The following is a 27,647-nucleotide window of genomic DNA, read 5'->3' as shown; positions in this document are numbered from 1 at the left end:
TGGTAAACTGGCTCACTGCCAGTGTAACTACAGGCACAAGGGACATAACATCTTAGTTCCCAAGGTTGGTGGCACATTGACGATGTAAGGAATATTTAATATTTCTTACAGCGTCATTGTCTATGGGTGATGGTGACTACTTCCCATCAGGTGGCCCATATGCTCGTCCACCCACCTATACCATAAAAGAAAAATTAAATGTATGAATTCAGTGTAAGTTTTGTGCCAGGAGTGATAACAACAATTGCTTTTGAGTTATATTACTATGGTATAAATAGAATACTATTATTATTATTATTAATATTTCCTATTGTGACGGTTCTTCGTCAAGAAAATTTGTGAGAAATTATTCAATGAAAGTATCAAATTATGGAGGCCAATATACAAATTATATATACCTAGTATTAATATTTGCCACGATATACTCACAATATGATAAGTGTATTATAATATTTTATTTATTAGTAAAAATAAGTAATTACAAAAATATACCTACAAATAATCTCGTGCACAAAAGTGGGGTGGCCAGTCAGACAGGTGATAAAAACGCACTTGCCGTTCCAAGAGTCCAACACACACTACCTAGTATGTTCATATGAAATCAAAATACTAGATTAAGTATTTCTAAGTTTTTTTATTAGTAATTTTACGAATGATTTAATGTAAAGCGACCTCCGGTTTGATTTGTAGATTCTACCGAGCGGATGTGTAGGAGTAGGGGACGAGGGCCATGGCATACGGCCTTGCGGCAAATAACTTACATGATTAAAAAATGAAAATAAATCTTTTTTGAAAACGGAATGTTTTTTTTTGCGATATAAATCACTAGTGGGCTACGGGATAAATATCATGCGTACCAACATAAAAAATTGCACCTGCCTCGTCATAGTTATAAACAGCAGACGGTCAATTCAAGCTTAAGCTTATTTATAGAAAACGCGAGTTATTATTTTCGTTACGTTAAAATATATTATCATCAAAATATTTGTAAACTTTAGTTTTAAAATGACGCTCGGACCACAGCGCTTTATTTAAATGATTTCACATCGCGCTTCTATCGAGAGAAACATTCTAGCATCGCTTCATAAAATCGGGAAAAATCAAAAGCATTCGGAATGTAGATTGTTTTCCGTGTTTTTTTTTTGCATGAAATTCATGTAACGACACATCTGTGCCAACATATCTCCGTGCTTGTTTTCTACTAATATTATCAATGTGACCGTCTGTATTCAGGCAAGCTGTAGGGCGGATTTAGATTAAATGTAGAAAAGAAATGGCTTTATTATCTGTGATGTCCTTTATTTATATTTCGGGATTATAAATAAAACCGCCAAATTATCAGTAAGTAGATACACAACTCAAATGAACGTTTTCCCGCCCCCGATGACAGATCGAAGTGCTAGTGAGGCGCCACAGTTGATTTGTGTACTATATTTTATTATATGTCACATTACCTAAGACTGGATACCTTTTTGAGCAGAAACTAGTTTAATACTAACTAAAAAAAGGTTATAAGGTTAAATTTAATAAATAGTACACAAAAAAAATTATCATCATAATGGATTACTTGCATTTAAATCTCACGTCAAAAAATAATGATAAATAAGTCTCATTACTCAAAACAAGACTGTATTCATGACAAATGAGCATGGACTTAGTTTTTATTGATTGCCAGGTAGAACATATATTAAATGTGCTTAATTGATGTACTTTGTATTTCAGTTTGATACGGGCTCTGCTACGTAAAGGATTACTTTTCGATTCGATTGTTTTATTTAAATTTAGTACAACACTAACATAACGATTTAAATGTTCTTTTATGAGTCTACTTGAATAAATGATGTTTTGATTTTTATTCTTAACAAAAAATATGTTATGCGTCAAATTAATACAACAAAAGAGTCTGTTATATGTTCCATTAAAAAAAAAAAAAGAAAAAAAAAAACTAAAAACGTGTCTCTTTCTTACTAATTCGCTTCTTTAAGTACCAGATAAGTTTTTCTTGGGATTTCACGTCAGTACGAAGAATGAAAGAAGGGGGAAGAGCTCTCGTGAGACAGACACAAGCGCCCTCGACAAAGACTACTTTGTAAGCGTTTTTATTAATGAATACTTGTATTTCGATAGTAAGTTGAGAACCTTTCAACATTTCGATAACAAGGCCGACTTATTTAAGAGTTAGGCGGAATATTTCAAACTCATAATAAATGACTTCTTTAATATTCTAAATATCTATAAAAAGACAAAATAATTATATATAGTTGACAAAATTTATCGGTGTTTTGTAATCAAGTATTGCGATTTACATCTTAAGAGGTAATAAATGTATAATGATAATGTTAATTGTTACTACACTTAACCTGTAATGTTTCGCCCGTAAATGTATTAACACTCGGCAAATACTTCCTTTTAATTTCAAAGAGCTTACTTTGAGCTTCTTCCTCGACGCTATTACAATGACGTTTGCTTGATACATATATAGTAGAATTTCGTCGCATACCGTTTCGTCGAGATGAATTACAAATTAAAAAAAAAATGCCTTTCGGGACAAGAGTGATAACTTTTAGCAGTCCAAGTAGAACTATTTATTATTGAAATTATTGTACTTGAGAAAAGCTTAGTGTATTAAATTTGATGTATATTGATAAGATTATGCCACGAATTGTTATTTATGTAACATATTTTATTCTCAGTTACAATTCTTGAATATGTAAATTAGAACTTTGTGTACGTACATTATTGGTATCATTATTGCCCGTTTACTGTTGCCGCATACGTGGAAAGTGAAGTCAGACAGACTGGCGTGACGCGTTACGTAACGAAGCAGTTTACTCTCCCATAAAGGGTCGTAACTACCGCCGTATCTGCCGTATCAATTATACGGGGCCCCCGGGCCACGGGGCCCCCAACTAGCATAAGCAAAAATTAATAAAATCTTACCAATTTTTTTTTTTATTTCACAAATGACAAAAGAAAAGAAAAACAATATCTCTTATTCCCGCGTAATGTCCTCTGCACACTGTGCGCGAGCGACGGGCGACGAGCGATATCTAATGAGAGCTCTGCTTTTAAGAACGGTTCCGGGGGAAGCAAAGTTCTCATTGGACTCATTTTCCATAGAAGCAGAAACTAAAATCGTCATCAACTATAAATAAATGGGAACATTCACTGCTATGCAGACAAACTGTCATCATGGGTGTACTGACACCCATGGCCGTCGGCAGAGGTTTTTGGGAGTCCATTGTTTAGTTTTTTGTTTTTAAGGTATTTTTGAGGAAAAAAGCAAAATAAAAAAATCGTTTCCCATCCCGCATTTTTAAATTTGGACCGATAATTATTGTTTAAATATTGAAAAATTTCCAGTGTTTAATTTTTTTTATAAATCAGAAGACAAAAGTTGATTTAAATGATACTTTTTTTAAAATAAATATTTGAAGTTGCATTTTTGACAAACTTTGAAAAAAATCTAAAAAACGTGATAACTCAAAAACGGTTCCCTTTTGCATGATGCATATGGGGGTTAAAAACATTGCAAATAGTCACCCCTATCACCTCGTAACGAAAATACGTCGAATTACCAATAACTCTGTATGTTTTATTGAGTAACTCCTGGGAGACTGCTTTGGTGCATCCGATCCCTAAAAAGGGCAACTGCCCAGACCCTTCCAGTTAATTATAGGCCTATAGCCATCACCTTCTTGTTCTCGTTTTCGTCGGGGGCGTTCAGCCGATGATCTTCTAGATTACCTTACTCATAGATGGCCAGAAGCCGTTGAGAGCACGGAGGAGGCATCAGCGCAAAATTTCACGGGTTTCCGGGAAATTAAGCTTTTTGGCAGATCGGAGCATTAAATTCGTTATACATGGTGAATACTCTGATTTAAAATTCGTTAATGATGGTGTTCCACAAGGTTGCGGTCTATCACCCACTCTGATTCTTCTACATATCAATGACTACTGTAACATTCATTCCTATGAAGATGACAGTGCCGTAGACACCTCATATACCGGCCACCGGCTGGAGAAAACCGTAACAAACTTGTGTGTGAAATCGAGTCTTCATTATACAAATTCTCGGACTGGCTAAACTTAGTTCATATATGATTGCTTTATTACTATTACTATTAACATATCTGATCGTGGGAAGTAGACCGGCTCCCTGCCTTCACCGGTTCACTTAGTAGCTACGGACCTTCGGCTAAACTTCCACTACAACCCCAAAAAGACGAAAGTTTGCGCGTTAACCGCTAAAAACCACCATTTGTCGTATCTCCACGATTTGAGAACACACCGATTGCCGCTACAGAAGGTAAAACCAAATTGGCTTCAAAAAAGCTCGGTGTGCTCGAAAAAGGCGAGACAGTATTTCACATCGGCCCATCGCCTAAAACTTTATAATTCGGCCTCAAATGGAGTACTGCTCTCACCTCTAGGCGGGTACTTTCCAGTATCAGCTCCTTCTATTTGACCGTATCAACCGTAGAGCGGCTCGAGTTTTCGACGATCATGCACTTTCTGATCTCCTTGATCCTTTGGCTTTGCGTAGAGATGTTACATCACTCTGCATCTCCTACCGAATTTTTCACGGGGAATGTTCCGAGGAATTGATCGAATTAATGCTGTTGACTTTCACCTTCGGACATCTCGTTAAAGTTTCACCCGCACTACCTTACCTTACTATAAAAAAAATATTTGATTTAAAATTTTATTTGCCGAAAAAAAAGCAAGGATAATAAAAATACACATTGTATTTAATTTAAATTGTTTGTAAAAATTTTGGAAAAAGTTACAGACAGATAATTATGATGAATAAATATTTCTATTAATTTTATGCATTTTTTTTGTGAGAAATCTTTACCCTTCCTAAGGGCCCCCAAACAATTTTTATACGGGGCCCCGCTAAGGCACGCTACGCTTCTGTCCCATAAGACGTTACCACTTCAGAATGTGTCCATGAAATCTCAGAGGTGTTTAATAGGGCTTGAATCATCAATGTCTGATATTATTCTTTGTATTTTAGCCACTGGGACGTCTCGGCTCTTAAGAAGTATTAAATTATAATAATTTAGGTAGTCGTAAATCCCGTGTTTCCAGATAATAATCTAATTTATTGCTTCAGATTACAGATTATAAAATGATCCTTAAAATAATGTTGTATGAAAAAATATTAGACGACAATTCTAAATTTTATTGTACTTATCCGATAATAAATATAAAACATTTAAAGTTGTTTAAATTAAAATCACTTGTTAGGATATCGTAATTATTTCTTGTAATATTATCACCTGACCTCCTTTTGCAAGTTTCCTAAAACGCAACTAACAACTAGTATAAACATTCATAGAAGGTGCTAAAATATGATTGGTAGTGGGGCTCTGTACAAGGCCATGTAGATACTACTCACTCATCCTACCGCCGCGCCGAACAAAAGTAAAAAAAATAATAACAGGCTGTAAATTTCCCACTGCTGGGATAAGGCCTCCTCTTCCAGTAAGGAGATTATTTGGAACATATTTCACCACGGTGTTCCAATGCGGGTTGGTGGAATGCAGCTGTGGTAGCAATTCGATGAAATTAGACACATGCAGTTTTCCTCGCGATGTTTTCCTTCACCGCCGAGCTGTGTTTATAATTCATCTCGTGAATTATAAACACAAATTAAGCACATATATATAGTGGTGCTTGCCGGGTTTGACCCCACAATCATCGGTTAAGATGCACTTGTTCTAACCACTGGGCCATCTCCGCTCCTGTCCATCGCGCCGAACAGTATTTAGAATATCTGTGTTCCGGCTTAGCGGGTAATTGGGCCAGTATTACCATACATTATAAGAGATATAACATTATCTAACTACTTACCATCAGTAGGAGCATTTACTTGCCCACCTCACTCATATAATAAAAAATGGTAATAAGGCCGATTACAGAAAAAAAAGATTTGTTTAGTAAGTCGAATGTGTGAATGAAATTGAAATATGATGAATGAAAAGTCGAGCTAACACTCGTTTGAAATCAGCAGACGGTATACGTAAACAATTGACTGACGTCCAGTACAGAAGCGTCAAATTGTGGAATTGTTGAGAGGGGGATTAATTAACGGCTTGATGGTGAGTCGGTATTGGAATTGGCGGACGGAACGGCTTGAACAGTCGTGCAGTGTACGATTGCATACCCTCTGCCGCGATCATCGTGTTTTGTAACTTCATTTGTAATTACATACACCAAAACCATGCTGTGTAATGTTTTAGTTACTTGGCGATTCAGATAGATAAAATGCTTTCATTTTTCACATTCCTTGGGCATATTTAATTTTAGAGCGATCGATCAATTTATCTATCAAAACTATAAAATATTAATTTTTGTTTTTATAATTTTTATAGTATCTTGTACATTTTTGTATATGGCCGCGAATCGCCGTCATCAATATGAAAACAGTAGTCATTCTAGTCATTTTTAATTGGTCATTTAAACAATTTATCATATTATTATAATTAAAAAATATATCGCCCATTTAGAGATTGCATAACGCCTCATAAACGTAATTCATGCTTTATCTTCCCAATGAGCTTAGGAAGGTTATAAAAAGCAGTATTTTTTTACAAAACACTGTAGGTATGGAGAAAGAAATTTAATTAAACCTCTAGATTGGCCATTAAGATTATAAAAGCGTCCGGAACATTTTCGTCAAGTAATATTGAAGAATAATATTATGAAAGGCAATTTTAAGGACTTTATTAACCAATCATTCGAATGCGGTTACCAAGACTTTTAAGGAAATCTTTAATTTCCTTTTTGGTAATTCGGTTACGCTTTACATTAGCTCTTCGTGAGGCTCTCCTTCCACTGATCTGTTCTGAGGGCGGCTCGTCGAGTAGCTTGAGGGTCTTCAACGAGGCGATGTGGAACATAAAGTTTATTGCGGAGGGATTCTTGTAACATTTACCGATTAAAGGTTGAATGGTGACGTCTGAAAATAAAGAATTTATTTAGATTGCAAATCTGTTTTACGAAAAAACTGAACTGAAGATTGGAAACTCGAAACCCAGCGTAGAACATAATTATGAAATTTCATAAGGTGATATAGACATAAGCTGTGTAACATTTAAAAAGAATATCTATATGTATGAATACAAAAATCAAAATAGCACATCACGATTTTTTTATGTTATAGGTTGGGGGAGGAGCATATTTGATACCTGATGATTAGTTGGTCAACGTCACCCATAGACAATGACGCTGTAAGAAATATTAACTATCCTTTATATCGCTTATGCGCCACCAACTTTGGGAACTAAGATGTTATGTCCCTTATGCCTTTAGTTACACTGGCTCACTCACCCTTCAAACCGGAACACAACAATACTAAGCACTATTGTTTGGCGATAGAATATCTGATAAGAGGGTGGTACCTACCCAAGTGGGCTTGCACAAAGCCCTATCACCAAGTAAGTAGTAAGATAACTATATTTTCAACATTTTACGAGTGAAAAAAAGACGTTAGTTGCTATTAAGTAGTAACTTACTAACTCCAACGACACAAGAATATAGATCGATATGACAATGGTTTATCATAGGCCTGTAGACGTAACTCTGCATGTTATGCGCCCATATTTGTGCGCACGCCGGATCGTATGTGTCTAAGCAGAAAGTTGGGCATGTGTGGTTGCAAGCTTGATGAGCTCCAACTATGCTAAAATCTTCGAGTCTGCGGCCACTTATAGAATTAACAGGAATTTTCTTGATATTGCACACATCATCAGGAATATGTTGAACGTCTGAAATATAACATTAATTAGCAGAAAATTCAGTTGAACCAGAACTGAAGAGGCCTCTATGATTTTATTTCAAAGATATTTTATTTTACGAACTAATAAAATAAATCACCTAATTTAAGTTTAACTAATGTGTATTTATACATATAATGAAATTGGAGTGACTGTTTGGAATTTTAAAATAACCGATTTTTACTAAATGTGTGTACGAGGTACATACGCCAAATTGTCATTTTTTTCAATTTTGGTGTGTCTATTTGTCCCAGCTAATCTTTGGAACGGTTGGACCGATTTTGACGGGATTTTCACTAGCATAAAGCTGATCTAACAAGGAGTAACTTAGGTTTCAACAATAAAGTAAAGTTTTATATATTATTTTATATTTTACCTGCAATTTTAAATTGACATTGTATCATTCTTAAGTAACAAATATTGTGGTATCTTTTGATAACTCTTTCGCCGTTGAGTGCTGTTGCCTCTCCGCACACCGGATCGTATACATTTGAACATTGTATGTCGTCACAAGATTCTTCAAATGTAGAAAACACAACATTCGCTAAAAACAAACCGTACAGGAAAGTTATATGAATTCGTCTATATGTTTACTAAAATGTAGTTTCGATATAGAAAAAATCATTGAAAGTAAACTGTACATATATGACATGGAGATCATGATACTATATTGTCCATGTATTATATAAAACACAACATCCTCAAGAATCATTCTATTATTCATCCTTCCAACCAGAGCACAATAATACTATTGCTGTTAGCCATTTATATCTATACTATAATGTTATGAATATGAAAGTAACTCTGTCTGTCTGTCTGTTGCTCTTTCAGTACCAAAGCACTGGACCGAATTTTATTAAATTTGATCTGAAGCAAATTTGAACTCCAAGAAAGGACGTAGATAACCAAACCCCTAAAACACGTGCAAGGCCGCGGGCAACTACTAGTATTAGATAAGTGTAAAGTACCTACAATGGGCTTGCACAAATTTCTTTTACTAAGTGAAATCCACAAGGTGCTCCTATATATTATTTTTTACGTAACATTTATTATAAGGTAATGTTATCGATTAGCCAGATTAAAAATTATCACACTATAAATTAGTCTTTTATGCTTATTTAATGCTGCATCCTATATTTGTTAGGCGTCTTATAATAAACTACATGTTATAAGTTATTAAGGGACTGCAATCAGTAATTATAATTACGTTATCTAGTACGTAAAAATGGATACAGTGTTTTATAATTGTTGGTGACGTTCTGATGAATTGTATAACTTCCGAACAGAATTAAAAACAATCGTAAATTGAAATATTCTAGCCTGCCATTGTAAAATAAATGTATTTTTTTTGTATTTGTGGGTGTGTCGTTTCATGCAGAAACGAAGTCGGGGATATACTTGATTTTTGCATAGGTAGCCGGATTACGGGTCGGAAAATGACTCGGGCTCCAATTTATCTTGAACAAAATCTACGACGTCGAAATTACGCGTAAAGGCTAAAACATTCATTTACTTTGAAAGATGATAATAATAAATAAATAAATATGAGACAACATCACATACATTACTCTGATCCCAATGTAAGTAGCTTAAGCACTTGTGTTATGGAAATCAGAAGTTACGACGGTACCACAAACACCCAGACCCAAGACAACGTAGAAAACTAATAAATAAATATATACATAAATAAAACTAAACTCAGAGTGGCGTACCCACGAAAACCGGTGTACACACCACTCGACCAAAGAGGTCGTCATAATGATGATAACTTACCATGAAAGATTAAAAATAAAATTATTCCGTAAATGAGCATACTCGCATAGACGTAATTAATTCCAACGCCATAAAGAAACCATTTTTATGCGACTCGACTTTCATACGCGCGAGACATGACTATGGTTTAACGTTCGTTTTTTATAATTAAAAATTTAATTGAAACTCTCATGCGTTACTCTTTTCGAATTTTTATTATATTGAAATTTTTTACATAATTTCATTATTTTCAACTGAAAGCTAATATGAATTTTTATATTATTTATTTTGAGATGTGAAAATTTGTTCTTATTTTTTATGAATAAAATACAATTTCAAATGACGTGTTTTTTATGCAGGGTCAATTTAATAAAAGAAGTATTACCGGACACTCGTTAGATCAAAGTTAATATTAATTACAGATATAATTAAATAAATTAACGCCTATTGAAATTAAATCAATGACAAAAATAAATTGTTTATAAAAGTTAGTTTAATTATTATTATATAAATATATAATTGAAAGAGAAAGATAATCAGAGAGAAAGGTCGCCTGTTCTACCAGCATGAGTAGTGTAGAACTCTTTCATTTCAGTAAATACTAAACTACTGAAAAAAAATACTATTGGTTTTACGGAATAAATTTATAAATAAAAATGCGTTCAAATAAAATACCTTTATTATATGATTAAATCTTGAACTATATTATTACACATTTACATCATCATATATCAAGCTTAAAAGAGCTGAAATGGCCCAGTGGTTAGAACGCGTGCATCTTAACCGATGATTGCGGGTTCAAACCCAGACAAGCACCACAATATATATGTGCTTAATTTGTGTTTATAATTCATCTCGTGCTCGGAAAACATCGCGAGGAAACCTGCATGTGTCTAATTTCAACGAAATTCACATGAGCATTCCACCAACCCGCATTGGAACAGTGTGGTGGAATACGTTCCAAACCCTCTCCTTGATGGAAGAGGAGGCCTTATCTCAGCAGTGGGAAATTTACAGGCTGTTACTTTACTGTACTTTGTAAAGTAAATTATAAATTATAAAACTAAGTAATAAAATCATTCGCTTAAATTAAAAGTAAGCCGTTAAACTAAAAAAGATGTATATCTCAAATGTTCCGGCTTATGTCTGCGCGGAGAGATCTTTATTACGCTGCACGAAATGGGTAAACAACTAATGAATTTGTAAAATGAAACTGCCTCGCCTCTCTTCTGCTTTAAACAAAACTTGTGAGTTATGAATTTTTCCGAGCTCATCTTAGTTTGTGAATGTTACTTTATTTTTTCACCTATATACGTAAAAACGTGCATTATAATACTTTTTCTCTTATCTTTAGATTTTCTACATTCTTTCGCGTTTCACATGTTCGTATTATTTCGCTCCGGTAATTTTAAATTTGGAATTTATATTCAAATACATTCTAAATCATATATTATTAAATGTTGAAAGAAAATTATCATTATTATTTTCTAATTTACGTTGCTTCTTTGTTGTACAGCCTTCGTTCCCATTCCGTCGAGTTATTCGCGAAGTTAGATTAAATTAAGCAAAGGTTTGTTCAGATCCACGGAAACCACAATGTCTCTCTTCTTATGTTTAGTTTTAATAATATATGATTATGTCTGAATAAAGACATTGTTTAAATTAGTCGCTTATGTATACGGTGTATAATAATGTGAAGTAGGAATACGAGTTAATGAGAATCTGAAACAAAAAGGTTTTATGTGGGTAACGAAGGTCCATGCGTAGCGAGTTGTATTTGCGGAAAAAGTCAAACATTAAATATAATTTAAATATGGAAGCGTGCATAAGCTCTGCTATATGGTTATATTATTTGTACTGGTATCACAGCTAAATAATATATATTTTTTTTATACTAAAATAATGGCCAGTATTGCATTGCTTATTAAGGTTAGTTGAAAATTGCTTTAACGTTTACTAAGATATGTGAAGTAAAGTTTTTGTTTCTAAATAGAACGATATATCAAGACGTGCTTTCTTTGAGAAATTGTGTGTAGCGTTACTTGCTTTAAAGCGGCGTGTTACACATGTGGCAGATTTTCACCCAACAGCTGCAGATTTCCGCACGATATGTTTATTTACTACAGTGAATTAAAAAACCTAACTTGTCAGTTGTATTTGCATGACTTTGAACTTATCAAATTAATGACATGTCTTCAAACAGAATATATATAAGAAATAAAATAATCGAACTGTACCTAATGTGTTCAGTTTTTTATAAATAATATTAAAAACTATAACGCCATTTTAAATTCACGTCGAGCGTTGACACACTAAAAATTACGTGCGTATTATGTGACCGGATTCCGGCAGAGAACGCAAATCCCAAAGTCTATTCATTCATTCATTTATATTGATCTTACTTGGATTCGAACCCTGGTAGATCGGAATACTTCGAGGAGTTTGCCACTAGAACTACAAGGTTAAAACTGTTCGTAATAAATGTAAAAAAAGAAATGTAGCCAAGAAAGTAAAATTATATATTTTTAAATAGCAATTAATGTAACTATTTTAATGTAATCAAGTAAAGATTTTAGTGAAAACTGTCAAAGAATCATGCAGAGCAATGAGTCTCTACAACTCTTTCATAAGATTATCATCATCTTCATATCGAAATCTTTACGTAAAGGCTGACAAGAACAGTGCAATGATATTTGCAGGATGAGGAGGAACGATGCTTGAACGAATGAGCCAAGATGATCAAACTCTGGCAAGGAAAGTGTTTAGTTTTTGTTTACTATTCATTTCGTGTTCGGCGACTTATGTGCGAATAAGTTTACACGCGATATATGAACTTCTGCCACATGCGTCTCCACAAACCGTCATCGGAGCAACGCGCACATTTCTTAGAGAAGGATGTCATCTGTACTAATGTGAAAGTAGCTCTGTCTGTCTGTCGTTTTTTTTACTAAACTATTCAACCGAATTTGATGAAATTTGGTATGAAGCAAATTTAAATGACAAGGAAGGACATAGGCTACTTTTTTTACCACATGACTAACCCCTTACAACGGGAGCAAAGCTGAGGGCAGCAACTAGTTTTTCATAAGGAATCGCGACTGCTTATTATATATAATTTTAGGATTAAAATAAACAAGTTTACTTTGATTTAAAGGATGATTCTACTTACCGAACTGTAGGTCGACATGGTGATAGAGCTGAATTTAAGTGCTGTGAAATATAAGGGTTTCTGGGATCTGCAAAATAAATAAAAAAGTTGAAACGTCGCTAGGGATCTTCTCGCCGGATTGGAATGCAAATTAGTCGCTATTTGCTGAGATTTTCCTATTGCAGAAAATAAGGGTTGGCTTTTTTACAGCTTCATAGTTATTCTTTGAATTATGTTAATTATGAAGAATACAAACTCATCCAAGGAAAAAATTATTCATCGTTGTTTTTGCTGTTGAAGCTTACATTTTATTGGTGATCTTTTGAACCAAAATATTTAACAAGCGTTGATTGGTTTATTTTAATTATAGTTATAAGCTGACTAGTTAAAATATTCCCAAAGGAATTGAAATTACGATTCAACGGGGAATTGTTGCTAACGTGCTTGCCACATTCAACGCGATCATGATTTATACTGTAGTTTACTTAATTTTGGTGTATATTTAGTTAAGTACTTCAAATGAAAGTTGACAAAGTATATAAATCTATCAGTCTCTCGAGCTATCAGATAAATAGACTGTACTGAGTTATTCTTCAAAGGTTCTATTTAACTTTACTTGTTAGTGTGCCACGATGGGTAGTACACTTCTCGTAGAGTCGATGTCTGTGGGCGAAGGTGATCATTTCTAACCTATTAAAAGACAGTGATAATGGGACGATAACTGCATAAAAAATCAATTATAGTTTCATTTGGCAGAAAAAGTCGATGTGGAGAAAAGGAATTTCAATTTAAATGGTTAAAAAGCAGAAAAAAGTTAGTGGTCAGTTGAACTCCAATTTCAACTAATGTAGTATAGTAAGACACAACTTAGATGTCGCATCGGCAAAATTCGTAAAACCGATCACATCCGAATAAAGTACGCTATCTCAAATTATCAATAGTTATTTCTCACGCGAATATGATCTTTGCACAAACGTAATAACTTGTAATATCATATGACCTAATACATTCGTCAATTTGACGCGTCGATTTACATGCACTTCTTTTCTCTGACGCGTAAATCTATAGCGACGAATAGCGTCGATCGAATGGCGCGATAGGGAGCTATTTCTATTGGTTGTGTAAATCGGCAGTAATCGGTTTCATTTTCATTCCTTTGCATTTTCCGATGCTACATCTAATTTGTGTCTTACTATATGTATATTTGACGTTAAAAATTTAATTTAAATAATATTTCATCGTTTTGGCGTCAAATCTAGATGACTGAAATTCATAATTTGAATTAGATTAAAACAAAACAAAACCTGTCATAGGTTTACAAATTAGTAAAAAAAAATGAAGAAAAAGGGAAGTTTCGCGGGCAATAACAATTGGATTATGAGTAAGTAATAAGTATATGTCATATATGGAATGAAACCTTACGAGGTGCGAGCATGTTTATAACATAACCACATAGTTGATAGCAGATGGTATTATTTTATAGGCTTTCAACGTATACTCACCTTTGTATCATGACTAACAATGCTCGCTGGCAGCGGATGTCACTGTTATACCACCCGCTATTGTACACCGCGTCTGCTACCCCTGAGCTCTAGAATGCAATAAATAAAACATTTATATACCGTATTTTCAGTTAAATTGTGATTGTATTGTAACTGACTTTAGACGCGTGGCTTATATTCTTTAAGAAATCTTTTCTTTTCTTTTCGGTTCTATATTATTAATAAATCTATGTCAACGGAGATATGCTGCTAGCATTCTGGCCACCATTCTACAGTAACTTGATTTAGTTCATATTTGTACATATTTAAGCATTTAACAAATGTAAAAATAATATTCTAAATTTAAAAATGTTATTTAAATTTTTTAAAATTCAGCGGTTACAAAAGTTCTTTTATAATTATCGTCTTTCTTTATTAGATTTAAAATAATTCCATTGTTTAAATATGGTTCGAAAATTAAATTCATTGTCCTAAAAAAGTATGAATAGATTTTATTTTTGTTTTAAAAAAGTTAAGACTTTCATCTTCGAACAAAAATAATAATTCTATTTATCATAATGCAGAACTTTCATACTGCAGTTTCTCGAATCCGTAAATCGATTACCAGAGAAACTTCAAGTTCAAATATTATTTCACTAAGCGTGTTAGGTACAGATCCATTAACAGTAGTAAATGAGCAAGTTTTTGATAAATGTATCGATGTATTTGTATTATAAGTATACTGAAAACCTTCAAGACTTTAATTAACTTTAAACATTGTAAACATGCTTTTTTTGTTGTTTTTATTGATTTATTGAATATACGTATACATTATTTGTTTATATGGACGACGATGTAACAAAGATTCCACTGGATTTATCCGTGGATTGGTATTCAATTTCAAAAATAATAAAATACATATAAAAGAAACAAAAGGCAAGTACATAGCAAAACTTAAAATTAACACGGCGATAAGTGAATTTTCGCTGTTACTATTCATTTAGTTCGTTGCTTCGAAGTTTAATACTACATAAAAAAAACAGACGAATTGAAAACCTCCTCCTTTTTGAAGGCGGTTGAAAATACGTGTCTAAATACATAGCGCGTTTTGTACTTTACACCTCTTTCATAACAATTTTTAGTGCCTTATGCGCAATCTATGTTCGCCAGCTCAAAATTATGTAGACGTTTGTGTGTAGCACAGTAAAAGTAATAATAACTGATTCTTTAAATAATTGTAATACGGCAATATGCATCTAATCTCCACTTTCTAGAATATATTAAAACTAATTGTATAAAATTTAACGTGGAATGCGTTATATATTTTATGAAGATCGACTATAGAAAGTATTGTCAACTTAAAGATTTGTATATGTAGTCTTCATATCGTAGTTATCGAGGAATCCTGATACATATCAATAAACAAAAACCTTAAATAACAATAGATACTGCAACATTTATTCATGGTTATTGTTTACTTTTTTACTTACTTTACTTTTACTTTGTTGTACACCACGTAAATAAATAAATACAACATAGATATAGCCTGAATAAAACAGGCGTAACATTTTGGCGACCTAATCGCTACATAGCGATCTTTTCCAGGCAACGGTGTAGGCTAAGATAGCATAGAATATGAGATGGGTGGTGCTATAAAACATAAACTAACATGAATTTATTTCAAAAACGATTACTACTTACTGATGTGAAAATATCATCAGCATACCAACACAGAATGCCAACTTGAGTTAAAGCAGCGCCCAAGAAGAACTTATTACTCATTGCCATCCATGGATCTAGAAGCTAAAATAAGATTTATAGATAAATATCTAACAAACATTATGGTAGCAAAATTATTTGCAGCAAATATTGAAAAAAATGTCCAATGGCGGCATTTTAATAAGCATTGCAATATAACGAATGGAAACTGTGGCATATGGCGTCCATAATGAAATTAAATAAATGTGTCCTTACTATATTGAAAACAACACAGCAAATATTCACGGAGCTTAAGAGAACGTTGATCAGATTGACAATTGAGAATGCGTCTTCTAAATCGTTACCGTACCTGAAACAATTTTTGAGCAAAAATTTAATCTTGGTTTATCCAATAAACGATCCTTTCAACTACGATGATAATTCTCAATATACTCGCAATACACAGGACATATATAATAAGTAAACATGTGTGTGTGTAGAAACACAAGTATACTTCTGACACAGGATCACACAGAATCCAAGATATTGCAGTGTAAACAGCTTCAATACTTAAAAGCTGCTATTAATAAATTCGATACAGAAAGACATTTTATCCGCCTGACCCCGGATTTGATCCCAGAAACACAGCATCAATCTGCAGCCTTACAGACTAACCACGATAATAAATTGGCAGTCATCCAATAAACACAAAGTAAATGTTTCCAAGGATTTCTCTCGATATATATTTCCCTCCTATAATTTAAATCCCCGCGATTCTCCGCACGATTAACTTGAAACTTCTGACTCGTCACAAGATCTCCGAAACTATAGGCCCGTTTAACTTGAAATTTAGAATAGTTACTCCCACGCGTCGTAAACTCTCACCAAGAAGGATTTTTGGGAATTCCAAATTTAGGGGAAGCTAATGAACTCTGAATGTACTTTAGCCATACAAAATTCGAGATGATTAGAATAAAATAAACATACAAAATACACTTACATTATAAGTCTTTGATGTGTTTTAATAACAGATATAATTTCACGATAATAATCGGCACGTTTAAGCTGATTAATATGGCCGCCGCCATTTTGTGTACCCAAGCGTTGGATCTTTAACTGCAAAAGCCGCAGCAACATGCTAATGTGACTCGCCATCGTCATGAATAGAATATCTGAACCGAGCATTGACCATACTGACACAACGCCTGCGGAGAAATTATAAATATTAAATTGCTTTCTATTTTTTCGTTAAAAAAATAATGATAAAAGTAAGGCAAAGAATAAATAATATTAATAGGAATGGAACATATCTATTTAAAATAGATAGATGGATATGGAAATTCGAAATAGTTCAACTTATTATTAATCGTGCACCTATACAGTAGTTTTAAAGCGTATTTTCCACTTTAAACAAATTATATGTGATCATACAGCCCGTTAATGTGTATTGACATTAATGGGAATGCTTGGCTTTATACGCTATTTGTGAACACTGCTTATAATGAATTTAAGCGACGCCTCATCGAAATAAAATGTTTTTGCAGTAAAAGTAAAACTGTGACTTTAATTAAGAATTTAAGTTACTATCACTCCATAGTATAAAACGAAGTCGCTTTCTCTGTTCCTATGTCCCTATGTATGCTTAAATCTTTAAAACTACGCAACGGATTTTGAAGCGGTTTTTTTCATAAATAGAGTGATTCGAGAAGAAGGTTTTCATATATATCATAGAAAATTTAGTAAAGATAATTTCAGAAGTTTCTACTGCGATGTCATATCACTGCATCCGTACGAAGCCGGGGCGAGTTAGTTATTTATAAAGACATTATCAGTCTTATAAACAGCCGTATTATAATGTGCCTGTTGCTATATATGGCGAAAGTAATTAAATATGTGGGCAAAGCTAAAGGAAACCTTAGTTTTGAAGAATTCAATCTTAGGCTTAATTAAAATGGATAAGGTTCTTGAATATAATAGAAGCTTACCTCCGAACGTTTCAAAGACAAAAGCAAGTTCGTGGTATACGGGTTGAGTCTTATCAAAGGGATACGATAAGTGCCAGATGTAGCCTAAATTAGCAGGTGTGCCTTGAATCTTGCGGTAGACGTAAATCACTATCGGAGTCAAGTTGTATAGCCATACTCCTAATATATTCCAAAAGGCGTACCCTGTAAAATGTTCAATTGCTTATTTTATCTATTGAATTTCTAGTCGGTTCTACGAGGATCCAAATATAAAACTATTTTTATTTTTATTTCGGCATATGTGCTACATAATGGTAGGTGGTTCCTCCGTCCATTGACTTTTTAGCTGCAAGAAATATTTACCATTGTTTATACCGCCAATGCTCCACTTATCTTGGAAAATAAGATGTTACTTTACTTGTGTCTATAATTAAACTAGCTTACTAACCTTTGAAATTGGAATACAATAATACTAAGTACTTTTGTTTGATAGCAGAATATCTAAGCTATATATGTCTGATATAAAGATAAAGCAATTATTTTACTCGTAAGGATGTACGATGTTATATAAATATTTTTATTTATAGCCCAATACTATTCTACTTAACAGAACTTTAATTTACCTCACAGATTTAATTTAGTCATTTTTTTAACAATATTTGTTTACATTAAATAACAATTGACAGTCTACATGAATCTAATTTCATTTAAGTTGCTTCAAATAGAATCGTGTTATATCACACAGTGCGTCATGCAATAAAAGCTATTAAAAATAAATTGACGGCAGATCCCACCCTATTTTACATACAAAATTAAATTTATGAATATTTATATTTAGAATCTAATTTTTATAAAATGTTGCCAAATTGTGTCGAGGATATAGAAAAAAGAGAAAAGAAAAACCACACACAGAATTGACCGATTCGAAGTCTAGAAAGTTTCTGTCGTTTGATGTCAATAGAATCTTTGTCGCGGCCCGATGTCGGCCACAGGTCGGCGAGTTCATTGAGAAGGTTTCGAAATATATTCCTTTTGTACCACATCGTCAACATCTTACCGAAACCTGTGGTAGAAAAGTTATTGATTAATTGAAAAACATTTCGTATTACTAATGAGATGTTAACTGACTCATGGTGTCGTAGCCAATGATGTGTAATCCCGCAACGAATTCGACGACAGATGCTGAATTGACAAGCTTCTGCACAGCATAGTCCACTTGACCGGCTAGTTTTAAAAATAATATCAACGCCGATCCCAGTAACCATATATCGGTCCATATTTTACGAATTAAATTTTTCGGTTGCTCATCGGTAAAAGAAATTCCTATTTTTCGCGTGCAAAAGTTACACAGTTTTAGAGTTTTATGAATTTCCTGTTTCGCCATAACTTTGTCTTTCCCTGACATTGCGATGTTTCTTTTTCTACAACTCTTATGCTCGAACAATGAAAGCGTACTAACCAAGAATATTCCTTTTATGTAAGAACTTAGTAATTCCAAGGAATAATTTATAACTTAACTGTGATTATTACGGTAACAGAACCAGTTTCATAAGAAGTAGAGAGTTAATAATAGTAAGAACATAAAACTTTTACCCGTGCCTATATTTAAAAGTTACATTTATTATAAGGAAAGTTAAATTGTTTTTCGTATACTGAAGCAAAAAAGAGTTATATATTTAATTTTGTAAGATCCTCTTTTCATCGGACCTCTTTGAACAACACCGTTAAGTCAACATCTACGCTTTACACAGTTAAATTGTATTCTGTCCACACGAAACGGAGTCGAATTACTTACAAAGATGTCCAGTTCCGTCTGAATGGCTTAGTTTCAAACCTACTAGATGTGGTTATGGTTTCTTGTTTGTCTGTATAAATTGTTGCTTGTTGCAATCAATTTCTAGTTCACTTTGTGCACCAGCGTTAGTTGACTTGGCTTAAGGTGACATTTCTAATAAATAGTGCAATTTAATTAAATTTCACTATTACTGTTTATGGATAAATATCCATAATCAGTCATCCGCCCCGACTTCGCACGGGTACAATACTACATATACTACAAACTTTGATTATTTACGTCATCACATTAGAAACTTATAAAATTGTCTGTGTTTCTTTACTATATTGACCTTATATTATTTTATTAATTTTTTTTATACAAAAACCTTTCTCTTGAACCACTCTATCTATTAAAAAAAACCGTATCAAAATACGTTGCGTAATTTGAAAGATCTAAGCATACATAAGGACAGACAGTGGTAAGCGACTTTCTTTTATACGATGTAATGATGATTTAAATTCAGAATATTAGTTAAAAGTTCTGATTTTAATTTAAATTCAATAAAAAATTTATTTGTTTTTATAAAATACCTTATAAATATTTCAGATGTGTTTTGTGGCTTTGCAGCCATTATTGGCTTCACACTAGTCATAAGCTCTTCAAAGATGAAAAATGTAAGAGCTTTTGTCGGCTTATCTCTTTATGTGCAGAGCAAATCCCCTCGGTTCATTATTGGATCATATAAAAGTACAATTTCATAAGCAAAATATTTATAGCATACTAGCTTTTGCCCGCGACTTCGTTCGCGTGGACTTCAGGTTCGTCCCGTCTAGTCTAGTAATCGCTTAAAATCGCTTCGTAAATAAGCCATTATTTCTCGTACAAAGTAAAGGATAAAAAATGGTTATTGTGGGTTATTCCTAAGAGATAAACATATACTATCACGGACTTTTTTGTAGACCTTTTTAAGTTGTACAATACTGTAGTACATTGTTTTGATCTATCTTGTAGGATTCAGTCAGCGTTTGCAATGTAAGCGCAAAAAATGTGTTTTTTTACGACCTCACATTAGAAACCTCAAAAATTGTAGCCTATGTGTTATTCTGATGTATAAGCTATATTGTGGTAAAGTTTCATTCAAATCCTTTCAGTAGTTTTTACGTGAAAGAGTAACAAACATCCATACATCCATACATACAAACTTTTGCCTTTATAATAGTAGTAGGATTAAATATATCTTTGAGAACTATTATGTACTGGTAAAAGTTTAAAAAAAACTGTTTCTAACAAACCTTCAAATTAAGGTAATATAAATGAGAATCCGTATTATAATAGCTGTTTGTAAATATGTGCATATTGGTTTTAAAATATAAAATAGAATAGTAATAATATAGATGACAGGAATACAAATCAATGATCAATAATAGATAAATATATCAATTGTGGAGTTCTGTGGATTGCGTGGATTCTTTTTGAGGCAAGGAAACGTCACATTATTTTCTTTTTAAGCGTTTTTTTTTTCGTTATAGGTAAACCTAATTTTATTCGTTACAATATTATCAATATTATTCAAGTGGGTGGGTAGTTTCAACTGGGTGGGCCAATAGTAAGCCGCGTTTGCTTGTGGGCTGGAGATTTTTTTTAACCATGTTGAAATAAAGCCAAATAACATATCCACATCTAGAATATGCCATACAATTTGCTCTATTTTAAAGAAGCTGAATTATATACATATAATTTAAATCTTAATAATAATGAAGTTTAGTGTTGCACAATATTTACTTGTAAAATTTCTCTGATTGTCTTAATCTAAAACCCCCCTTAATTTTAGACTGAAGCTACTGTGCGATTGTAGGAATCCAGCATAACGTTTTACATATGTATAGTGAACACTAAGTATAATCATTCGGAGTCTTGTAGTTACTTTTCGTAAGTAAAATAGTCTATTGTGATAATTTTTCTACTATTGCAATTTACTTTGAATGTAATGATTTAAATTATTTTAAAGTGTGATAAGACAGATAGTGGCGTCTACGATTTATTTTAGTTAATCAGGGCTTAATTCTTATGACACCACACTCACAAATAACATCGGTATCTGTTTACACATATGTAGTAAACTTAATAAGTACATTGAATTTAATAAAATGAAAATACTTATTTGTTAAATATTTTAAATCTTCCGTTTAACTTGAAACAAGTAAATCGTGTCCACTGTTATGAATGTGTTTGTCTATCTGGCCAAATTATTGAACCGAATTTGATATGATTTATAATAAAGCAAGCTTGAAATTCAAGGAAAGACATAAGTTACTTATTTATAAACTAATTACTAACTATTAAAGTAACTAATCCTATACAAATTGATTACCTAATGACCTGTTAAGTAGCTCAATATCGTCCCAAATACAAGTTTCAGCAGCAAGAGCATATTTATTTCAAGATACATATCAAGGTCTAACTTTGGCGAGAACTCTCAATAGAGTTGCTAGATCGGACAGTATAACTAGCACAGGATTATTATATATATAGACTTACTACAGTATTGAAAAAAAAACAGTTAAATAAGCCATAGGTTAACTGTTTTTCGATTTTTATTCGTATTTGAAATTATTCTTGTTGTTAATATTTTCATAAGTTAATAGTAATGATACAAACCTATAATAACGACATGAATATATTTGTATAGTTGTTTGATACTTGAGACACGCCCCCGGCTTCGTACGGGTGCAATACTGAATATAATAGAGATTTTCTTGTTTCTTTACTGTATTGTCCATCTATTATATACAAAAACCTTCCTCTCGAATCACTCTCTTTATTAAAAAAAAACAGCATCAAAATCCGTAATTTGAAAGATCTAAGCTTATATAGGTTCTTTTATACTGTGTGATGATGATTTTTTAATGAATAAGTACATTGACAATTATACATATATATATATTTCTCCTGATTTTGAAAAATATTATTTAAAAATAATAATTCCCTAAAATCGTCAGTTACCTTCAAACTTTCGTAAATTGTAAAACTATTTTCGACATCAAAGCTTTGTACAGTCGTTACGGTTTAAGTGGCTTACCACTTTAAAACGGTTAAAGTTGCTGGATTGTATTGTTGCCTTTTTATGATATCTGTCATGGGTTTTCATGGGTACGCCACTCCGAGGTTCCGCATTCGATTCCCGGCCTAGTCGATGAACAAAAAGTTCATTAGGTTTTTATGTTGATTTTGGTCTGGGTCTTTGTGGTACCGTCATTACCAGATACGTGATTTAGCTACTTACACTGGGATTAGCGTAATGTATGTTTTTTTGTCCAATATTTATTACAAATTTTTGACATATTATAACTACTGTACTCGTATAACTACTCTTCGTCTCCTCTCCACAGCCTATACCAGCGCAGGCTTAGTATAAAAAGTTCTAAAATATCTCTTTAAAAAATTATTACTATTTTTATAGTAGTATAAAATTTGACACCGGTAATAATCTTACTTGCCCGATTACGTATTTCTCATAGTTATCATCTTATTGAGCCATTGATATGGATCTTTGGAATAAGTATAGAACACACAATGATACAGTTACAACATACTAATTAGATACATAGGCAACCAAAAATTGGAATGCGCGCTACGGACGCTCGCAAATCTCAACTTTTTACATTTTTTTATGCACTGGGATGCCGGATAAAACTGACGGTTGGATAAACGAGTTTACTTCATTACTATTTTTTATCTGTGCGCCCATCACGAGAGGACACGGATTAAAATATTAAGCTATAATAAGAGTATTATAAATCATACATTTCTGTAAATAAATTTTCATTTCACGCAACTTTATTTTGATAATAAATAATTGTACGCTGTTTTATAAGTCTGTCTAGAATTTTATATTGAAATAAAAAAACCTAAATTAACTTTAGTGTTTTAAGTATACAAATCGAGTATTGGCAATTCAGTTGACGTCCTCCGATAATATTTATTCAAACTATAATATTAATTTGAATATTATTTTTTGTTATTTAAACGACGCCACATTTTTAATAATATAAGATTTTTTTTAACGCATATTTTAAAATAGTTTTAAACTGATGGAAATAAAGCTTATAGAGGAAGTTGCAGTGCCGTTTAGAGAACGCTTAAGTGAATAACGTTATTATATAAGTAACTAGCGATGCGCCCCGGCTTCGCACACGTACAATGCTTATACTAAACAAGTCCCGTTTATTCCCTATCCCTTGGGAATTCTGAAATATCCTAAAAATAGTTTTTAGTTGTTGTTATAACTTACTCGCATGCTGAATTTGAAACCCCTAATAATTATAGTTACGGAGATAGAGCTACTTTGGTTCGCAAATATAAATCCCATTTATTCACTCAAGGCATATGATATGTGTGCCAAATTTCAAGTCTCTAGGTCCAGTAGTTTAGTAGTAGGCTGTGCGTTGTCTGTCAGTCACTCAGTAACGGAACAGTTTTATAAATTATATTGATTGTTCTTCGCAGTTTGTATTTTCATTAATGGAATACGCAAACATTTAATGTTTTTGTTAATTGATTAATTTTAAATTATATATTTTATAATTTTAATTATTCGTAATAATTAATACGAACTAAATTAATATCGCAAGAGTAGTTATAGCAATACAGGTGGTTGGAGTTTCTAGGAACTTATAATCTCACCTGTACAACCCCCGGCTTTTGTAAAGGTTACCCGGGGAACGGTTGGGTGTTGTAAAGCTACAAGAACTTTCAGTTACCTCGGAGACTAAAATATATTGGTGCAAGTATTTGATTTTAACAATAATAAATTGCGTGGTCAATTACTTTTTTCGTACGTTTAACAATAATTAAAAAATACAATAATGTAATATCTCGTTTACCTCGGGCGAATACACACTCCCACATAAATAAAAAGCATATGTTTTTTTTAGATAGTTTTAATATTTCAGCCGATATGTGCAGTTTCTCTCAAGATGTTATTCTTCAGCACCGAACACAATATTAATACAATATAAACTCAAATTAAGATCTGATTCAGCGGCGCTTAAAGCGAAGTGCGGTGAAGGAAAATATCGTATTGAAGAAAATCTGCATGCATCGGATGGAATATCTGCAACATTGTATCAAACCACCACTTATTACAATGATATTTTATTATGCGCGTGTACAGTCATAAAAACAACATAATTAAGTTGCTCTCCTAATTAGCTAATTAAACGTCAAGTCGCTCGAACGACTGACTGAGATTACTGGCTGAGTGTTATAATAATGGACTAAAAATAAGAAATTACATTTGTCATATATATATTATTGTGTTAGAACTAGCGCGCACTGGTAACTTTTGTCATAGTGACTGTTTCGTCACTCTTGTCGAGTACATGAATATGTATGAAAGAGCGCGCACTGGTGATTTTTGTCACGGTGACTGTTTCGTCACTCTTGTCAAGTCCGTGAATATATACAGATGCAGACACAAATGTCACCCAATTGTCACGTCGTAACGTGCACCTCCATACATATTCATGGACTCGACAAGAGTGACGAAACAGTCACCGTGACAAAAGTTACCAGTGCGTGCTAGTTCTTACGTATACGACAGCGGTAGGCATAACAGTATTTCAGTACTTTTTAAATAAATAAATATTGGACAACATCACATACATTGCCCTGATCCTAATGTAAGCTCTTTAGCTTACACTACACAAGTACTTTTACTTGTGTTATGGAAAATCAGAAGTAGAAACGGTACCACAGACACCCAGACCCAAGACGACATAGAAAATTAATGAATTGTCTACATCGACTCAGCCGCAAATCGAACCCGGGACCTCGAAGTGACGTATCCATGAAAACCGGTGTAGATACTACTCATCCACGAAAGTCGTCATTTTTAAGTTAACATTGTTGGGCATCTGACTTATATAAATAATAAATAAAAACTTTTTTATTTATTATTTATCTGTTGGCCTTAGTCAAGCGGGGGCGTTTTCAAGACGTTATTATTGGCGATAAAGAATATTTTGTGGTAAATATTTCAAGAAACTTTTATTATTAGTGTAATATTATATCGATATCGTGAACACGTCAAATGTTCAATCTCTTATACGCTCTCATCATTGAAATTTCCATCTGACTGAAGGCAAGTGAACGAGAAAAATGTCATTTTTAAGAAAACATTTCAATTCTATGATTGAACTTTGTCTGCGATTCGAATTTTTCTATCAACATTTTTAAAATTCTGCTTCGATAAGTCTTTCATGAGCTGAGATGGCCCAGCGGTTAGAACTCGCGCATGTTAACCGAGGATTGCGGGTTCAAACCTAGGCAAGCACCACTATATATGTGCTTAATTTGTGTTTATAATTCATCTCAAGCTCGGCGGTGAAGGAAAACATCGTGAGGAAAACTGCATGTGTTTAATTTCATCGAAATTCTGCCACATGTGCATTCCACCAACTCGCATTGGAACAGCGTGTTGGAATATATTCCAAAACCTCTCCTTAAGGGAAGAGGAGGCCTTATCCCAGCAGTGGAAAATTGACAGGCCGTTAATTTACTTTTTTACTTACTTAAGTCTTTCATATATTAAATCTGAGTTAAAATTCTATTTGTATAAAAGACGTCCAATTATAAATTGTGTGTATTTAGCAAGAAAATCGGTTAGCTATTTTCTGCCGTTATTAAAGTCGATTCAGTTTAAATTATGTACATAGTCATTAAGCATGTGTCAAGTGTTGCGTTCTAGGTTAGTTTATAAGACTTTATTATGTATAGGTGGTTTGCACTTGGCAAGCGAAAATTGAAATATATGTATTTAGCTAAAATTACTTACACCATATGTTTACCTTTATATTTTGTGATATTATAAATACGAAAGAAACTGTCTATCTGTCAGTTGCTGTTTAGTTTTCAGTGCAACATTTCTTTGTGGAATGTTGTGTGGAACTTATACTGATTTTTTGTTATAGAGATAGAGAGACGGGTAAACGGTTCATGTGATAGTAAGTGGTCACCACCGCACATGGATGTTGGTGCTATAAAAATAGTAATAATTTCATACATCACTAATGCTCCAATAACCTTGATAGCTAAGATATTACGTCCCTTGTGCCTGTAGTTATACAGGCTCAATCGACGTTCCAACTGTAACACAAAAATACTTGGTAAACAACAAACAGCGTTGTTTGCCGGTAGAATGTCTGATGAGTGGGTAGACGACCAAGTAAATTACACATTTGTTAGTCAGTAAGTTGATTAGCAGAATAATATTTTAGTAAAAATATATGCTCGTCGCCTTAAGATCTATTTTCGTGTGCACAGTATGCGCGATATTATGCTTTACCGATCGAGAATGAAATATTGCGTCGCAATGATTTGATGTTTAGATTCAAAAGAGTTTGAGACTTGATAAAGGAATGAATTTAAAAACTGACGAAGGTTTTCTTTCGTTGACTGTACGTCTTGTCAGTATTCGAATGATCTCAATCCAAATCCACCAATTTGACACATAAGCATTTATAAAAAATTCACTCCTAAATAAAGACGTATTGTCTTCAAACAATAATTATACTTATGATGTTTTGCTGTTGTTATTTTTTGCTTGAATAATTCACGCTTACGAAAACATTTATATAGAGCTTTTACAAAGAAAGGATAAATAAGATGTTTTCAGTACATCAAATATGTGTTAACTGAACTAAATAAAAAAAGTTTTCATTTAACGGTTTAACGTTTTGAGTAATAAAAATATACTCTAGAAAATAATCTTAAGTATATATGTTCAGGTAAACGATAAAAGCAATCATAAAATACTTTTTATTCTTTGAAAAGCAGGGGCTAGACAATTTGGATGTTAAATTGTTGGCGCAAATAAATGTTGCCCTATTCGAAAATACTAAATAAAATTCTCGACCAGCTTCAGAGTATATAAAGAGATTCCTGTTCAATCACACATGATATATTTAACCTAAAAGTCTGAAGGATCTCCTATTTGCGATCCCTTTCAACCTTCCAATCCTTAAGCTCTTTGAACAATAACTA

At 33.0% G+C, this 27,647-nt stretch overlaps 2 protein-coding genes across 2 annotated transcripts; both read right to left on the bottom strand.

The window, feature by feature from the left end:
• Positions 1-6,683: 6,683 nt before the first annotated feature.
• LOC124542390 lies at positions 6,684-9,694 on the bottom strand. The gene is made up of 4 exons (XM_047120350.1): positions 9,558-9,694; positions 8,161-8,328; positions 7,524-7,775; positions 6,684-6,967 (listed from the first exon to the last, which is right to left on the bottom strand). The coding sequence occupies exons 1-4, from the start codon at positions 9,595-9,597 to the stop codon at positions 6,735-6,737; spliced, it is 693 nt and encodes a 230-aa protein (XP_046976306.1). The 5' UTR covers positions 9,598-9,694; the 3' UTR covers positions 6,684-6,734.
• Positions 9,695-11,016: 1,322 nt separating this feature from the next.
• LOC124540027 (odorant receptor 85b-like) lies at positions 11,017-19,232 on the bottom strand. The gene is made up of 9 exons (XM_047117430.1): positions 18,956-19,232; positions 18,738-18,890; positions 17,849-18,031; positions 16,864-17,068; positions 16,140-16,233; positions 15,867-15,968; positions 14,187-14,275; positions 12,706-12,772; positions 11,017-11,258 (listed from the first exon to the last, which is right to left on the bottom strand). The coding sequence occupies exons 1-9, from the start codon at positions 19,230-19,232 to the stop codon at positions 11,199-11,201; spliced, it is 1,230 nt and encodes a 409-aa protein (XP_046973386.1). The 3' UTR covers positions 11,017-11,198.
• Positions 19,233-27,647: the final 8,415 nt, after the last annotated feature.

The sequence above is a fragment of the Vanessa cardui genome, chromosome 2 (assembly GCF_905220365.1).
Source record: "Vanessa cardui chromosome 2, ilVanCard2.1, whole genome shotgun sequence".
Lineage (NCBI taxonomy): Eukaryota > Metazoa > Arthropoda > Insecta > Lepidoptera > Nymphalidae > Vanessa > Vanessa cardui.
This window is presented reverse-complemented; position numbering and strand designations above follow the sequence as displayed.

What these genes read in the sequence shown, in the direction of transcription:
- LOC124542390 (XM_047120350.1), bottom strand. Translation starts at nt 9,597, where the DNA reads ATGCTCATTTACGGAATAATTTTATTTTTAATCTTTCATG. An exon ending in ATGTCAATTTAAAATTGCAG is followed by an intron (nt 7,776 to 8,160) that starts GTAAAATATAAA and finishes GTTATATTTCAG; the next exon opens with ACGTTCAACATATTCCTGAT. An exon ending in TTCTTGTGTCGTTGGAGTTA is followed by an intron (nt 6,968 to 7,523) that starts GTAAGTTACTAC and finishes CTTTATTTTCAG; the next exon opens with ACGTCACCATTCAACCTTTA.
- LOC124540027 (XM_047117430.1), bottom strand. Translation starts at nt 19,232, where the DNA reads ATGTCAGGGAAAGACAAAGTTATGGCGAAACAGGAAATTCATAAAACT. An exon ending in CATTGGCTACGACACCATGA is followed by an intron (nt 18,891 to 18,955) that starts GTCAGTTAACAT and finishes TTTCTACCACAG; the next exon opens with GTTTCGGTAAGATGTTGACG. An exon ending in ACTTCGAATCGGTCAATTCT is followed by an intron (nt 18,032 to 18,737) that starts GTGTGTGGTTTT and finishes AACATTTTACAG; the next exon opens with GGTACGCCTTTTGGAATATA.